This window comes from Perissodus microlepis, chromosome 7 (genome assembly GCF_051167445.1).
Source record: "Perissodus microlepis isolate ML-2025 ecotype Zambia chromosome 7, ASM5116744v1, whole genome shotgun sequence".
NCBI lineage: Eukaryota > Metazoa > Chordata > Actinopteri > Cichliformes > Cichlidae > Perissodus > Perissodus microlepis.
The window spans coordinates 29,295,095-29,312,849 of NC_140467.1; the positions used below are offsets into that span (position 1 = coordinate 29,295,095).

The 17,755-nt window shown below is 43.7% G+C and overlaps 2 protein-coding genes across 3 annotated transcripts; one reads left to right on the top strand and one right to left on the bottom strand.

Moving 5' to 3' along the window:
• Window positions 1-4,056: 4,056 nt before the first annotated feature.
• ndor1 (NADPH dependent diflavin oxidoreductase 1) lies at window positions 4,057-10,569 on the top strand. Of its 2 annotated transcripts, none has more exons than XM_084934549.1 (15): window positions 4,057-4,314; window positions 5,345-5,481; window positions 5,678-5,755; window positions 6,333-6,430; window positions 6,525-6,623; window positions 6,701-6,802; window positions 6,882-7,085; window positions 7,262-7,389; window positions 7,602-7,813; window positions 7,944-8,051; window positions 8,137-8,251; window positions 8,583-8,729; window positions 8,824-8,942; window positions 9,074-9,168; window positions 9,365-10,569. In XM_084934549.1, exons 2-15 carry the CDS (start codon window positions 5,347-5,349, stop codon window positions 9,507-9,509), a joined length of 1,785 nt encoding a protein of 594 aa, XP_084790675.1. In that variant the 5' UTR covers window positions 4,057-4,314; window positions 5,345-5,346; the 3' UTR covers window positions 9,510-10,569. The 2 variants fall into 2 exon arrangements, with proteins under 2 accessions (XP_084790675.1, XP_084790674.1); XM_084934548.1 differs by having other exon boundaries at window positions 4,058-4,314; window positions 5,342-5,481.
• Window positions 10,570-13,358: 2,789 nt separating this feature from the next.
• Window positions 13,359-17,353, bottom strand: ntmt1 (N-terminal Xaa-Pro-Lys N-methyltransferase 1). The gene is made up of 4 exons (XM_084934550.1): window positions 17,036-17,353; window positions 15,433-15,592; window positions 14,776-15,028; window positions 13,359-14,014 (listed from the first exon to the last, which is right to left on the bottom strand). Exons 2-4 carry the CDS (start codon window positions 15,589-15,591, stop codon window positions 13,758-13,760), a joined length of 669 nt encoding a protein of 222 aa, XP_084790676.1. The 5' UTR covers window position 15,592; window positions 17,036-17,353; the 3' UTR covers window positions 13,359-13,757.
• Window positions 17,354-17,755: the final 402 nt, after the last annotated feature.

Sequence of the window (17,755 nt, forward strand, 5' to 3'; positions counted from 1 at the left end):
CAGTTTGTTCAGTGTGAATCTTGTTTCCTGTAACTCGGCACAAAATCTGCTTCTCGGACTATGAAAGAGTATTTTGTATTTCTTCAGTGGTTTAGTGACCATCAGATAAATCACAAAAGTGCTCTTATTCCATAGATGACAGTCCCTGTGACAGCATATGAAGTGCTTTAACCACTCCATTTATCATAATACCAGAGACTGTATCAAATGATTAATAATCTATAAAGCAGAGTTGCAGTCTTACACGCCTCTCTGCAGCTTCTCTCCTCCTGCTACCCCCCCAAAAACCCATCTCCATAGAAACTGTGTTAGCTTCCAAAAAGACAAAAAACAAACTAAAAACCAGCAACAAACAACTTAAACATAAACAATTACAAAGAAAGAACAGTACAGTATCCACATCTGAACCAAAGAGTAAAACAGTGAAATGTGGATTATTAAATATTAGGTCTCTCTCCTCCAAGTCTCTGTTAGTACATGACTTAATAATTGATCAACAAATTGATTTACTCTGCCTTACAGAAACCTGGTTGCAGCAGGATGATTATGTTAGTTTAAATGAATCAACACCCCCGAGTCATTCTAACTACCAGAAACCTCGAAGCACAGGCCGAGGGGGCGGTGTGGCAGCAATTTTTCACACCAGCCTATTAATTAATGAAAGACCAAGACAGACTTTTAATTCATTTGAAAGCCTGATGCTTAACATTGTCCACCCCAGCTGTGAAACTCAGAAACCAGTCTTACTTGTTATCATCTATCGTCCACCTGGGCCTTACACAGAGTTTCTGTCTGATTTCTCAGACTTTATATCTAATTTAGTTCTGAGCTCAAATAAAATAATTATTGTGGGTGATTTTAACATCCATGTAGATGCTAAAAATGACAGCCTCAACATGGCATTTAGTCTGTTATTAGACTCAATCGGCTTCTCTCAAAATGTAAAAGAACCCACCCACCACTTTAATCACACTCTAGATCTTGTTTTAACATATGGCATAGAAACTGAACATTTAACAGTGTTTCCTGAAAACCCTCTCCTGTCTGATCATTTCCTGATAACATTTACATTTACAATAATTGATTACACAGCGGTGGAGAGTAGACTTTATCAAAGTAGATGTCTTTCTGAAAGCGCTGTAACTAAGTTTAAGAATATAATCCACCCACTGTTATCATCTTCAATGCCCTGTACCAACACAGAGCAGCTATCTGAACGCTACCCCAACAGAGGTCGATTATCTTGTTAATAATTTCACCTCCTCACTACGTACGACTCTGGATACTGTAGCTCCAGTGAAAACTAAGGTCTCTAATCAGAAGCACCTGACTCCGTGGTATAATTCTCAAACACGTACCCTAAAGCAGATGACTCGTAATCTGGAGAGGAAATGGCGTGTCACAAATTTAGAGGATCATCATTTAGCCTGGAGAAATAGTTTGCTGCTTTATAAGAAAGCCCTCCGCAAAGCCAGAACATCTTACTATTCATCACTGATTGAAGAAAATAAGAACAACCCCAGGTTTCTCTTCAGCACTGTAGCCAGGCTGACAAACAGTCAGAGCTCTATTGAGCCAACCATCCCTTTAACGTTAACTAGTAATGACTTCATGAACTTCTTCACAAATAAAATTTTTATCATTAGAGAAAAAATTACCAGTAATCATCCCACAGATGTAATATTATCTACAGCTACTCTTAGTACCATTGATGTTAAGTTAGACTCTTTTTCTCCAATTGATCTTTCTGAGTTAACTTCAATAATTACTTCCTCCAAACCATCAACGTGTCTTTTAGACCCCATTCCTACAAAACTGCTCAAAGAAGTCCTGCCATTAATTAATTCTTCGATCTTAAATATGATCAACCTATCTCTAATGGTCGGCTATGTACCACAGGCCTTCAAGCTGGCTGTGGTTAAACCTTTACTCAAAAAGCCATCTCTAGACCCAGCAGTCTTAGCTAATTATAGGCCAATCTCCAACCTTCCTTTCATATCAAAAATCCTTGAAAGAGTAGTTGTCAAACAGCTAACAGATCATCTGCAGAGGAATGGTTTATTTGAAGAGTTTCAGTCAGGTTTCAGAGCTCATCACAGCACAGAAACAGCTTTAGTGAAGGTTACAAATGATCTTCTTATGGCCTCTGACAGTGGACTCATCTCTGTGCTTGTCCTGCTAGACCTCAGTGCAGCGTTCGATACTGTCGACCATAATATCCTATTAGAGCGATTAGAACATGCTGTAGGTATTACAGGTACTGCACTGCAGTGGTTTGTATCATATCTATCTAATAGACTCCAATTTGTGCATGTAAATGGAGAGTCCTCTTCACACACTGAGGTTAATTATGGAGTTCCACAGGGTTCAGTGCTAGGACCAATTCTGTTTACATTATACATGCTTCCCTTAGGCAGCATCATTAGAAGACATAGCATACATTTTCACTGCTATGCCGATGACACCCAGCTCTATCTGTCCATGAAGCCAGATAACACACACCAATTAGTTAAACTGCAGGAATGTCTTAAAGACATAAAGACCTGGATGGCCGCTAACTTTCTGCTTCTTAATTCAGATAAAACTGAGGTTATTGTACTCGGCCCTGAAAATCTTAGAAATATGGTATCTAACCAGATTCATACTCTGGATGGCATTACCTTGGCCTCCAGTAACGCTGTGAGGAACCTTGGAGTCATTTTTGACCAGGACATGTCCTTCAACGCACATATTAAACAAATATGTAAGACTGCTTTCTTCCATTTGCGCAACATCTCTAAAATTAGAAATATCCTGTCTCAGAGTGACGCTGAAAAACTAGTTCATGCATTTATTACTTCCAGGCTGGACTACTGTAATTCATTATTATCAGGATGTCCAAAAAACTCACTGAAAAGCCTTCAGCTAATCCAAAATGCTGCAGCAAGAGTACTGACAGGGACTAGAAGGAGAGAGCATATTTCTTCTGTTTTGGCTTCCCTTCATTGGCTTCCTGTTAAGTCCAGAATTGAATTCAAAATCCTGCTCCTCACATACAAGGTCTTAAATAATCAGGCCCCATCTTATCTTAATGACCTTGTAGTACCATATCACCCTATTAGAGCACTTCGCTCTCGCTCTGCAGGCTTACTTGTTGTTCCTAGAGTATTTAAAAGTAGAATGGGAGGCAGAGCCTTCAGTTTTCAGGCCCCTCTTCTGTGGAACCAGCTTCCAGTTTGGATTCGGGAGACAGACACTATCTCTACTTTTAAGATTAGGCTTAAAACTTTCCTTTTTGCTAAAGCATATAGTTAGGGCTGGACCAGGTGACCCCGAATCCTCCCTTAGTTATGCTGCAATAGACGTAGGCTGCCGGGGGATTCCCATGATGCATTGAGTTTTTCCTTTCCAGTCACCTTTCTCACTCACTATGTATTAATAGACCTCTCTGCATTGAATCATATCTGTTATTAACCTCTGTCTCTCTTCCACAGCATGTCTTTTATCCTGTCTTCCTTCTCTCACCCCAACCGGTCGCAGCAGATGGCCGCCCCTCCCTGAGCCTGGTTCTGCCGGAGGTTTCTTCCTGTTAAAAGGGAGTTTTTCCTTCCCACTGTCGCCAAAGTGCTTGCTCATAGGGGGTCATATGATTGTTGGGTTTTTCTCTGTATCTATGAAGCGCCTTGAGGCGACTTTTGTTGTGATTTGGCGCTATATAAATAAAATTGAATTGAATTGAATTAAAGAAAATTTTAAAAAAGAAAAGAAAGTCTCTGACTTTTTCCAGAACATTCATCTGTTGTGGTTCAAGGTGAAGGAGTGAGGAGGTTTGCAGGAAATTTACTTGACCACGAGGTGGAGACAAACACAGAACAGTCACTGTTTAATATTTGACATAAGACAACATTAAGCACTGTAGGCTAATATATTTTTTAAATGAGACATAATGAAGCTACATAGTGGATGAATCAGGAAATTTAATTAAAAAAATATGTTTTTTTTAAGATGTTTTAGGCTCAAATTTAAGACAAATCAATAAAAATAAGTCACTTTGTAGCTGTTATTAATTAATACTTAAACGAAAATTATGTCTTCATCAAGTATAATGTTAAAAAAAATGAAATAATAAAGAATAAACAGCAGAAGTTGCTTGTGAAAGACTTTTTACGTAAACTTTGTTATTTCTGATTTTCCTCCGGGGCTCTGAACGCAGCGTCGGCCTGTGAGCTAATCACAGCGTGCCTGCCGTAAAGTGTGGCGTTGAGGGTCATCATGACCAGTTTATTTTGTTCATTTGTATAAGTTTCTAGGTAATTGTCGACGAAGACAGCGACGGTGAGTGGATTTGTTTGTTTTCTTGTGGTCATAAATGTATGTGATTTATAGACGAAAAAAATAAGTAAAATAGCGGATCAGATTTTTATCAGTCGGTTAGTTAGTATTCTAGCACGTTAGCATGCAGCTCAGTTATGTAGTCCTGAGTGAAGGTGAACGCCTGCTAATTTAACTGTTTAACTGTTATATTTTATTCATTTCATTATATCTACTGTAAAAAGTAACCGAGATACCTGCTGGTCACGGAAAATGGTTTGTTGTGACCCAAATAAAGAAATGCGGAACATATATTTCTGAGTGAAAAATTAAAGTATTGCTAATCAATGTGTTCAGAGCCAACGTTTCCTGTTTGACGAGTCAGCATGTATTTATCACACAGACATGTGTACATGTGCAAAGACAGTCTCATGCTTATAAGGATGAAAGTCAGATGATTAGAATTAAAGTCACGTTATGGTTTGTATTGTTTAATTGATTATTTTTACTGAAAACTAACAGCAGAGCTCTGCTTTACGTTTATTTGTTTCGAGTCTTCTCTTTATGGGCACTGTTTTCGTCTAGTATTTATTATAGAATAGATAAAACTTTATTCTGCGCCAGAGTCGAGCATCATCTTTGTTTCACCAAAACATTCATTCAGAACTTCATCTGTTTACATGTACATAGCAGGCAGCTGAACAAATGCAGCTTCCTGTCCAATAAACTCTGGGTTATTAACCTTGACAGTGAAACTCTATCACTGTCACATCTGGGAACTTCGCCACTGCCTGGGTCACCCAAGGAAAACTGAACCTGAGTCTCCATCTGGGGCCAGTTAAGAGGAAAATAAGTGGCTGTGTCACATGAGCCAGGAGCGAGTTTACCAGGGTCTTAGCCTGAATGAGCCACACGTGTCCTAACTCCTGTGGTGGGACTGCATGCTGAGTGGATCAGAGAGAATCAAACTCTTTGCTCCATGTTTAATTTAGTCCCTGAGGCTTTTTTGTATCCACAACATGATGAGTTTCTGTTCTCGTGTGTCTGTCAGCAGTCATGTCGAATCCTGCCCTGCTCGTTCTGTACGGGAGTCAGACTGGGACAGCTCAGGACACGGCACAGAGGCTCGCCTGGCAGGCACAGAGACGGCGGCTGCGGGTCCGAGTGATGCCACTGGACGACTACAATGTGGTGAGTGAGACCTTATTCAAAAATAAGGGGGGGAAGGGGGGGTGTTAAAGTTTTCAGAGCTGTGACTCGATAAATGTGGAATAACTGTGGGGTCACAGTCGGTGTTTCACATGTTTATACCCAACTTTAGTCCCAGAGCTGCTCCTGAGTACTCCTCCTCAACCTCACAGCGTGCCTTTTTCCTCCCATCAAACAGGCCGACCTGATCGCCGAGTCTCTGGTCGTCTTTGTTTGCTCCACTACTGGTCAGGGAGACCCTCCCGACAACATGAAGGTAAGAAAAATGAAAACTGGAAGAGTGAAAGGTGACCTTCCAAAAAGGAAATATCATTATTTTTAAGCACAATTACCTTTTTACTTCAAGTCTTTCCAGTTTGAAATTAACCAAGAGTTTTCCTTTTTAAAGTTTAGAGTGTTTCCCCTCTTCGTCCTGCTAAATGTAGGGATCTTTGAGGTCTGTCCATAAGGTTTTTGAGTCAGTCAGTCATGGTCAAAGCTTCAGAATGAATCAGATTCGAATCCTCAGATTAAAATCAGATCAGATTCACGCGAAACACATGAAACACATTCTCGGCTGAGAGAGACATTAAAGCTTTTTTAAAACTGTTGTACACTATCAGTAGCGTCGGACATAACAGGTGGATTTCTCCTGGACTTATCAATATGAAGGTAAAGTGTTGTATGGCTTCATTAAATGTAGTGAAGTTATATTAAACAAAGAAGCTAATTCTGAGGGTCAGTGAGAACCTCTGTGGTTTTTCTGAAGAATGATAAAAGATTTCATGCACAGCCAATTATATTCTGAAAACCTTCACCCGTGTCTGAGACGTCCATGTGTTCTTTGTTTTAAGAATTTCTGGCGGTTCCTCTTTAAGAAGTCTTTACCTGTCGGCTCTCTGAGTCAGCTCGACTGCGCCATCCTGGGCCTGGGAGACTCCTCGTATCCAAAGTCAGTCCAGGATTTATGCTCGCTGTTCTCACCATTAGCCTACAGTGACTCGTCTGGTTTTTGTTAAAGCCTGTGCATGTTGTGTGCACCGCAGGTTCAACTTTGTGGCCAAGAAGCTCCATAAGCGCCTCCTGCAGCTCGGTGCCTGCGTGCTGCTGCCCGTGGGGCTGGCTGATGACCAGCATGACCTCGGGTAAGAGACACGTGTAAACATGAACATGGCGGAGGGTTTGTTGCTCGTGTGCTGAGCTGACGGTGTGTTTGACGCAGAGCGGACGCTGTGATCGACCCCTGGTTTGCTTCGTTTTGGGGGAAAGTGTCGACTTTTTACCCGACTCTGTCCGACATGATCCCGCTGAGGGAAGACGAGCCGTGAGTATCTGCTCCACGTGTCCCTCTCTCAGAAAGCGTACGTTTAATTTATAGGTTTGTTATGTCTTTTTTGCGACAGACTTCCTCCAACCTACACGTTCCACTTCCTGGACGACATGCAAGAGAAGGAGGAGGTCCAGCTGAGGATTCCCATGGATCAAACTGTCCCCTCCCAGTCTCACCCATTTCCTGCCAGAATGGTGTTCAACAGGAGGATGACGGAGCCGTCGCACTTCCAGGATGTCAGGCACATTGAGTTAGACGTCACTGGGTCCAACATTGAGTACGTAACCTTGATCCCCTGAAGATTACTTTTCAGACCTGCATGGTTTTTTTGTCCTGAAACGCCTTGTTTGGAGCAGAATCTGCTCTGAATACGACCCTGAGTTTCAGTATTTAAGTAAAAGCAGTAAGCCTCGTTGGTCTGCCGCCATCTCCAGCTGTGGTGCTGTCCTCCAGGTTTGCTGCCGGTGATGTGGTGATGATGCGCCCATGTAACGCCCCTGAGGATGTGCAGCAGTTCTGCCAGCTGCTGAAATTGGACCCAGAGACCCGGTTCACTCTCAGCCCCACAGACAACACTGCAGGTCGGTCCCTGTTTCTTAAATATCCCTTCCTATCAATGCACTTCCTTTCCTTTGAATAAATCTGACCTCTGAATGTTTTAATGACTCTTAGTCAGATCTATAATCTGTATATAAAAGATCGAGGTAGCTACAGTGACTTCACTGTGTTCATTTAAAAGCAGCTTGGAAATAATTTTAAGACAATCACTGATCAGTCTGAGTCTATCTTTCAGTCCCAGCCAGGCTTCCTCAGCCCTGCACAGTGCGCCACCTGGTGGAGAGTTACCTGGATATCGCCGCTGTGCCTCGCCGCTCCTTCTTCGAGCTGCTGTCCACCTTCGCCACCAACGAGCTGGAGCGGGAGAAGCTGGCCGAGTTCAGCTCAGCGGCGGGCCAGGATGAGCTGCATAACTACTGCAACCGACCCCGACGCACCACGCTGGAGGTAACGGTCGAAGAGGTGGAGCTTAGAAGCAATTTTGCAATTATTACACCCAAACAGGATTCAGACCTGTGTAATAAATAAACCTGTCTTCATCTGCGTTTTACCTCCGATCTGCTCCTTGTTGCTGCAGGTCCTGGCAGATTTCCCTCACACCACAGCAGAACTCAAAGTGGACTATCTCCTGGACCTTTTCCCTGAGATCCAGCCTCGCTCCTTCTCCATCGCCTCCTCTCTGCGGGTAGATCATCCTTCTTTATTAGATTTAAAAAGTATTTATATTTTAGCGTTATAGCCGTCACTGTAAAGATGTGGTCTGCCTGCAGGCTCACCCAAACAGGATTCAGGTCCTGGTTGCTGTTGTTTGCTACAAAACCAAACTGTATAAACCTCGAAAAGGCCTCTGCTCCTCCTGGTTAGCCTCTCTGGATCCTGCACAAGGTACTCCACCTTATCTGTAGCATATGCTCACCGTAACTGTTAGCAGCCACCTACATACACTGATGATTAGATTAGGGCTGATTAATCAAATTCCAGCAGTGAACTGGCATCAAATGACGACTCTTTTTAAAATTCATTTTGGATACAAAGCTCTAATTTTGAACAAACCTCATGCAATTTAAGGGCCTGTAACCCTGAAACTACTTGTGGTATAGGATAGGCTTCATTAAATAAAGTTCAGCTGAAATCCTGAAGAACTTTAAATAATTAGATCAGATTAATAAGTCATTCTAATTAAAGAATTAAAATGTTTTCCTAATCTGTGTCCCAGGCAATGTGTATGTGCCTTTGTGGGTGAAGAAGGGAAGTCTGAAGTTCCCCTCAGAGAAGGAGACCCCGGTGATCATGGTGGGACCTGGAACGGGAGTGGCCCCCTTCAGATCGGTGTTACAGGAGAGGACCGCTGAGGGGAAAACTGGTGAGATATCTGATTGATTACATTTCCCAATCGCTCCACAGTCTCTCAGAGCTCACGTGACGACACGCCTCTTCATCCTCTCCCTGCACGGCAGCTAACGTCCTCTTCTTCGGCTGCCGCTCCAAGTCCAAAGACTTCTACTTCAGGACAGAGTGGGAGGAGATGATGGAGGCTGGATTCCTCACCCTCTTCACGGCCTTCTCTCGAGACCAGGTCAGAAACACGCTCCTGTTAACCCTGTAAATAATCACCAATATGAACAACAGCAAATGGGAGATGATCAAACTTCCAGTGTCCAGGAGTTCGGTAGGTTTTGACCTTCAAGCATTATTGTGTTTGTTCAGGAGGCAAAGGTGTATGTGCAGCACCATGTGAGGGACAATGGTGAGCTCCTGTGGGACCTGATCGCCAATAAAAACGCCTGTTTTTACATCGCTGGGTGAGTCTGAGGCCTCGAAGCTGCCGCTGATAACCTCCCCCACTGAAACTCAGGTTGTATTCTCAGACTCTGAGTTTAAATACAATTCTGGGACAAAACAAAAACCCTGGTCTTTTATTGTCTAAGGATCACATCTGGAAGCTAGTTTTGATTCTTCTTTAACTAAACTTCAGGTCTTCTTTGTGTTTCCATGCAGCAACGCTAAACAGATGCCAGCCAGCGTGTGCGACGCCCTCAAAGAGGCGTTCCAGCAGGCGGGAGGTGTGTCCGCTGAGGAAGCCGAGCAGATGCTGGCGACCATGGAGAAGACGGGTCGGTTTCAGAGCGACACCTGGTCGTGATCGCCCGGCCCCAACAACCTTTTGACTACACTGGGATCCGTCCAGCTGTCAGAATCAACTTATTCCAACAAATGAAAGAATAACCAAAAGTCTCTGTTTGACGCTCTCTTCATAGAATGAGATCATTTCACCCCACAGAAAGTTCACACTTTGGCTCTGTTTGTGGGTTTGGGTGCTTTTAGGGTTGGGCTTTAGCTTCATCTGCATATTTTCTACACACTCCTTTAAAAACCTGAACAGGCTGCTTTGCTTTGAGCTTCTAAGTCGACTGTTATTGTGACGCAGCCGCAGAGATGTGCTGCGGTAGATCATTGGACCAGTTTCCTTAATTCTTTCTACTGCGTTGGCCTGCTGTGGAAACCCAAACCAAATCTGGTGCTTCCTACACTTTCATTCATGAGAAGTCTCTGGAGGTCATGATGAAAAACCTCACTGATCCCCCAACATATGAATCATTTTAAAGTCAAGCAGTAGAAGATCTAAACCCTGATCCGTGAACGACATACCCAATAGTTTTTAGCTTTTTCTTTGGAAGAGTACTGTAGTCACCACACAGTCTCTGGTGTACAGCATCACTGAATATTACCCAATAACAGGGACAGAGAGGATTGCATCTCACAACTGGAATCAAGTTACAGAAACAGTTTAAGGAACAAGTGGCTCTTCTCCTCCTTCCTGCCTCCATTTCTGATCGTCTGTGACATCAGGAGAATCTCAGCAGGTGGTGATCACAATATTTCATCACATCAGTTTGCCTGATTGCATCTAACCTGTATGAAATCATTTGGCGTGAACTTTTAGTCAGATAAACCCTTTGAGAAGAACTGTATGCACTGCAGATGCATACATGCACATGTTCATTCCTCCTGAACAGGAGTTATAATGGTAATCTGTGAAGTATTTATTGCCTTTCTTGAGCTTTATTAAGTGTGTTGACCAGAAAGTAAAACCAAGTAAACAGTGTTGCCTTAAAGTACGTCAGTGAGGTCCTAAACTCTTAAATGAAGCTATAAGCATTCAGTAAAATACGTCACAATAAACTGTCTGGATCTGAAAACTCCTCCAGAGTGTTTTTGTTTCTGGATTCTTCCTGAAAATTAATAATTCATACAAGATACATCCACCATCAGGCTGCATCTGAAATTAGCCGACTATGAACACTCCAGTGACTATAGCTACTGATCATTACCAGTGTTGGGACTAACGCGTTATTAAGTAACGCGTTACAGTAACTACGTTATTATTGTGGTAACGAGCACGGTAACTAGTTATTATGCCAAAACCGGGAACGCGTTACTCGTTACTGGGATTTAAATAGGCTCGTTATTCGTTACTTCGTGTGGTGGCTGTCGCGGAGCTTCCACAGATTCAATAACATTAGCAAGTGGTGGAAGCCAGCAGGTGGAAGAAGGAAAAGGGAGGCAAGAGGAGAGACCCGAAGCGGCCGCTGGTCCGAGTATCAGGTGAACTGAACTTCAGGTAAGAAGTTATAACCTGCAGTCCATCTGGGTCAGATATGAACCAAGTTTAGGTGGAGTTCATTTTCGTTATGCTGACTTTTTCGTACTGCGTACTAGCTAGCATGATGGAGTTTCTATACAGCTGGGTGGGTGCTATGTTACTGAAGTTGAACTTTATTTTGTTCATAAGGTTAATTATTAGAGTTGCCAACCGTCCCGTAAAAAACGGAATCGTCTCGTATTCAGAGAAATTATTACGCGTTTCGTATTGAGGTGAAAAGGAACAGTTTGTCCCGGACTTCAGCTACAATGAAAAAGACACAAAGCTGGAGTTATTCTGTCTTTGCTGCACGGCTGCCTCTTCTTCTCTCATTCTCTCCCCTCCCTCTCATGATTCAACTTCAATCATGAAACTGATCAATGATCAGCTGATCGGCTTTTCTCTCTTGTTTATTTATCGCCCACTTTGCGCCAGAAAGAGGAAACCAGCGGATGTCGCGGTAAACAACAGCAGCACGTTTAAGCTTGATCAGCTGTTGTTAGAATTTATTTAATATTAATTTCTAGTATCAGCTGATGTTTGCTGGAGCCACAGCTGTAAACCTGCTGGTCGTGATATCGGTTTGGTTATCTGGTGAGAGGGAAACATGAAGATGAAACCAGGAGATGTCCTTACTGAATCATCAGAGTTGAACAGGTGATGGAGAAACAGGTTTACCTTTTAGTTAACATGAATGAGTTGAAGGGAAGTTATGAACTGTTTCTGAGAGACAAATAACACCAGGATCCTTTTCTAAGTAGCTGACAGCTGGTAACTGTGCAGGGGCGGGTCTAGCAAAGTGTTGCCAGGGGTCCATGTAGGGCATTAAAAGGGAGAGGTGGGCACAAAGAAATACTTTCTTATTCTCATTTAAAATGTCTCACTTTTTAAAAAAATAATTATCTGAGTCTTACAACAAACAATTGATAGATTGATACATATATACCATCAGAACAGTGTACATCACTGTCACAACAGTGTTTATTTTCATTCAAAGGCTTAATGATTTTTCCTATAATGGCGAGCCGGTCTCTAGTCAAAATGCCCGGGACGATTTTTTTGTCCCAGTCCAGCCCTGTATGCAGCTCATCTTCAGTCTGGTGTTACCTACATCTTCCTATTCAGAAGGCAGAATTTCCGAGTTCTGAGTACAATCGAAAGCACGACTGCAGTTTTTGTGTTGGATGTAAAAAGCAGGCTAGGATAGAATCAGGTGTGGGATTTCTCTCGTGGAAATATGCACATTATTTTTTCCTTTCTATTGGTAGGTGGCACAGTGCACTTGTGGCAAGTAAGCAAGCTAGAAGACTGGCAATCTTGCTGGGTATCCAGTTACGGAAGCAACACATTAACAAGGGAATTCAGAGTAAAACCAAAGTTACTTTCCCTAGTAACTAGTTACTCTGAAAGTAACGAGTAACTTGAAGTAACTGAGTTACTTTTGATAGAAGTAACTAGTAATGTAACTAAGTTACTAATTTAAAGTAACTTACCCAACACTGATCATTACAGGAATGAGCCAATCAAATCATGCAAAAGCCACAGTACTGCTGCTGACCACTCAATGTTATGAAAACAGCAGACGTTGATCATTGTGAGTAATCAGCCAAAGCAACGAGCGGCTAGCTCAGCCTAAATTTTAAAGCTCCGGGGTTATTCGCTGTTACTATGCCGACATGCCAAACAAAGACAAGTCTACGATGTAGCCCCCACAGCTGGCTGACGGTGGGTTTGACATCTGTAACAAGAAACAATGGAACTGAACAGGCCAATCACAGTCATCATCAGCCGTGAAAACACGACATGCAGTTGTTTATAAGGAGGCGCACGGCAGATTAATGTGAAGGCTTTCATTAGGGTTTGTGACTGGATCTAATGTATAAATCCCACATTAAGAGAATTATTGTTCATGTAGTGCTTGAACGCCTGATGTGGGCATTGCATCAGTTCATTTTGATGTGAAACTGCACAGCCAATTGTGACACAGCTCCACAGGTTTCTAAAAGTAAATAAAGATGCTTGGTTGTGTGCTGCGAACAGAGAGCAAAGAAACACGACACTGACTCCATTTCCTTATTTTTATCTTCCAGCTTCCCTGAGGTAAATGACTCTCAGCACTGACTCCGCCCCTTCATACAATCCCACTACACTCCAACTCCCAGCATCCCATGCTGTGTCACTGTCCACCAGATGCATGTGGTGCCCTTTTCTCCCGTGCATCATTAGGCAGGCTTTCAGGAATTGTAGTACAAACCTGGTAACCCGGATACAACCACTCAGTTAGCTAACCGTTCACACGTAAAAAAACACCTTAAGGAGAACGTCCAGCCTCACAGATCAAAAATCGACTGCTGCAATAAATACATCATTTTTATTGATTGATCGTTAATCTGCAGTTTGGTGTATTTTTCCTATAAAATGTCCAAAAGTAACAAAAATCTCTGTCACATTTTCCTTAAAGTGAGCTTTTTAAAAATACTAGGCGATATAAAAGCAGCAAATCCTCACAGAGAAAACGTCCGTTAGATAACTGTTCAGGAGACAGCGACGCAGCTGCATCTGGCGGACGTCCTGAGAAAGTCCAGCACAGGAAGTGGCGTTTGTGGATGATGCAGAAACATTTTATAGCAGGAGTGATCATTACCCCACGCTGCAGTGACCCCAGAATAGACAAAGCCCACAGTTAGAGAGCGACCCATGATAGAAAACAGACTATTAAAAAGCCCCACCCCCTTCGCCGCTTGTCCTCTATCTGATGGCCAGCGTGTGGACCTGGTAGAGCTCCTTCGGGAAGTTCTTTTGTTGCTCCTGATGGACGATGCGGAGGCCGGCTTTGCTAACCAGGCTGCACACTATGTTCAGATCGCGGCACACGCTGCTGTCCTCCTCATCAGGGATCACGCCCTCGTATGACACGTTGTCCTTGATGACAATGAGACCGTTGGGCCGCAGCGCCTTCTGACAGCGGCGCAGAAAGTCTATTAGGTGGTCGTCTGTCAGGTGACCTAAGGGTGGGAAGAACAAAAAAATGAATTAGAATGAGGAAAGTTTAGGTCCCACTCCGAGTCAGGGATGAGTTCCTGCCCCAAGTGGAGGAGTTTAAGTATCTCGGGGTCTTGTTCACGAGTGACGGGAGAAGGGAGCCGGAGATCGACAGACGGATCGGTGCAGCGGCTGCAGCGATGCGCACGCTGTACCGGTCTGTTGTGGTGAAGAGAGAGCTGAGTGTAAAAGCGAAGCTCTCAATTTACTGGTTGATCTACGCCCCTACTCTCACCTATGGTCACGAGCTGTGGTTAGTGACCAAAAGAACGAGATCACGAATACAAGCGGCGGAAATGAGCTTCCTCTGAAGGGTGGCTGGACTCTCCCTTAGAGACAGGGTGAGAAGTTCGGCCATTCGGGAGGGGCTCAGAGTAGAGCCGCTGCTCCTCCACATCGAAAAGAGCCAGCTGAGGTGGTTTGGGCATCTGACCAGGATGCCTCCTGGGCGAGGTTTTCCAGGCATGTCCCGCCGGGAGGAGGCCCTGGGCAGACCCAGGACACGCTGGAAAGATTATATCTCTCGGCTGGCCTGGGAATACCTTGGTGTTCCCCCGGACAAGCTGGAGGAGGTGGCTGGGGAGAGGGAGGTCTGGACTTCTCTGCTTGGGCTGCTGCCCCCGCGACCCAGCCCCGGATAAGCGGAAGAAAATGGATGGATGGATGGAAGTTTAGGTCATCTAATCGTGCACCATTTTTCATTTGCTTTCCGACTCAGACTCACCAATGACCCACTGGATCCAGATGACATCATAGCGCCCGCTCTCCGGCACAAAGTCCTGCAGGCCGCAGCAGAAATAGTTTCCCACCCTCTTGCCGTCGTCTCCCAGGTACGTCTTGGCTTTGTCCAGGAACTCCTGTGTCACGTCCACCAGGTCAACAGTCTTGAACAGCGGCAGCAGCAGGCGCTTTGTGATCCTACCGATGCCTGCGCCGCAGTCCAGAGCGCAGCCTGAGCCAGTCTTCCCCTCACCATCCTGCAGAGGAAAGAGAAAAAAAGATGACTAGGGTTTACACAAAGACCCAAGTAAAGCACAATTCAACGGCATCACAAACAAGGAAACAGCAGCACTCGCTCCCTTTGAAGGTCATATAGCTGTTATCACCCATTTTTATCCACAGATTACAAAATAATAAGTTTTTCCTACATATAATCCAAAGCATAATGATAATAATTCACTGGAGAACCCTACAAGGGTCAGATCAGCATGTCGGATTAGTGGCTGCTCGGCACGTGAAAGGTCTTATTCTCCGGTTTTTCATTTCATTATTAATTTTATATTTTAACAACCAATGTCTGAAAACAATGTTTGAAAACCATGAATTCCCTGTACACAGAGTGCTAACTCAAACATGCTACAATCTTTTTAGAGGTTCTTACGCCAAGGAATTTCTGCAGGAAGGCCTTGGACCCGTTAATGTCGATGCTGGAGATGCTGCCATAGCCTCCCAGCATGCCGTCCACCGTGGGTGGGATATCCTTCCAGTAGTCCTGAGCGTTGGAGTAGAAACTCGCCTCGTCCTCGACTATGTCCCCCATCCTGAAAGGAAAATGCACAAAAATGTGAAAATCAATCAATGGCTGAATCATGAAAAAAAAAAAAAAAGCTTCAGTCAACATCAAAAGAGATTCAAGGATTTTTGAAGGAGGTTAAATTTGCAATATCACTGACCACTCTTATTTTGAAAGTTCAGTTGCTGCTAACCAGCTGCTTCTTCCATATAGAGTATATCCGCTTGTTTACACTGAAAGACTGAATTATTAGGGGCGTGGTGCTCCATGGACAGGACCTCTGGACCACATCTGTGCTGTTGGTGTCTTTTTAGTGTTTATAATTCAATCATCTGACCAATGATGTGGCCGCTGTGCGGTTAATTGTATAACAGGCCATCCAAGAAGTCTGAGCTCCAGTTTTGGTGGGTGAAATAGTTGGATTTTTGTTTGGAGGTGTCTGCACTTTAGTGGCTCTAAAAAGATCCAGAAAGATTTCTGCTGTGGCGTCCATGAGGTCATGCAACTGTTTCGAGCTTCAGCTCATGGTCAGACTGACTCACATTCCTGTGGGAAACATTTAAATACCTGCCTAAAGGAGCCTGAGAGTTGTGCTGCTTTTATTGTTATGATGACAGCAAAATGCTTTTTATTCTCTCCATTCCGGACAGAAGACCGAGCCACACTAAAAATAAATAAAGACACCTGCGCAGAAATAAACAGGCTAGTTCCTGTTTCTGAGCAACAAACCTCACTCTCTGGCCCCGGACAGTGGGACATGAGGTCTATCACCTATTCATCATGAAAGGGGAACGCACACGCACACACACACACACACAGGCCAAATGTGGCATCATGTGGCTGCAGTTCAGCTGTCAGCGCCTGTCTTGTGAGCAGGACAGAGTGGATGGTTTAAATGTGCAGAGTTTTTTGTGTTTCACACAGGAACAGCATGACTACAGAAAGAAGCAGCTACATGAAACCATAAAACTGCTATTTATTATTATTATCATTATTAATAATACTTCACACTGGGGCTGTGGACGTAATCACTGCCAGGCTTTAGGACAGTTTTCTGTTATATTTTTCCTTCTTGTATCTGATTTGCAGTTACAGAACGAAATACTCGCTTTTTACAGCCAATATTTTCCCCAAATCTGAGTAACTGTGTTATAAGTGGAAGTAAATGACTGTTTATGATTTCTTCTTTAACCGAGCAGTTAATAAAGTTTACAAAGTCCTCTTAAAGTGACAGCTGCACCTATATCTGCTTCCCACACCTGCTCACTACAACAAATAACTGCCTGTTTCTGTCGTTTTTAATCAGAAACTTCCCACCTGTCGCTCTCTGTCACTTTTTACGTACTCTCCCTCTCCTTCGTCTGACGCTCTGCACGTGCTAACTTGCACCTAGCCGCCGTCGTTGCGCTGTTAAATACCCGCCTCTGCCGGTTATCAGCCTGATAGATTCACTCTCCGTGATCACACCGACCTGGTCTGGAGTCAGCGCCTGGTCCCACTCCCTCCTTGGCCCCTGTTGAACCCACTCCCGGTGTCTGCTGTGCTTCACTTTTCTATTTGGGACCGTCACACACGGTACGTTACTTCCTCTTTTGGTTTCCTGGGAGAAGAAGCGGCCACAGCGCCCCCTGCTGCCCATCGTAGACCCACTTCTTTCACGTGTGCTTTTGGACCAGGTCATTTCAGACGCAGGATGAAACATAAAAAACACAGCTCAGGATCATCTCTGCTTCCTGTCAGGGTTACTTATTATGACTTTCTATAAGAACCGTGGCAGGACAAGGGGAAAAAAAGCCGAGTATAAAACAAAAAGGTCCACACCCATCTGCCTCACCTTAAAAATCCCTGTTCACTTTTCAGTGGTTCCAGTCATCTCTGGATGTTAAAAATTAAATAATAAAGCTACTACTACTACTCATTATTATTATTATTATTATTATTATTATTATTATTATTATTATTATTATTATTATTATCATCATTACCATTATTATCTTGCATTTGCCTGAAGTCTGTATTCCAGACGTTCTTCACATCCACTACACTTTCCACGTCCTCCTTGGAATCCAAAGGTGTTCCCAGGCCAGACGAGATATGGAATTTATCCAGGGGGTTCTGGGTCTGCTTTAGGTGGCGTCCTAACCAGATATCTGAACAACCTCATCTTCTTTCAACACGCATGAGCAGCAGC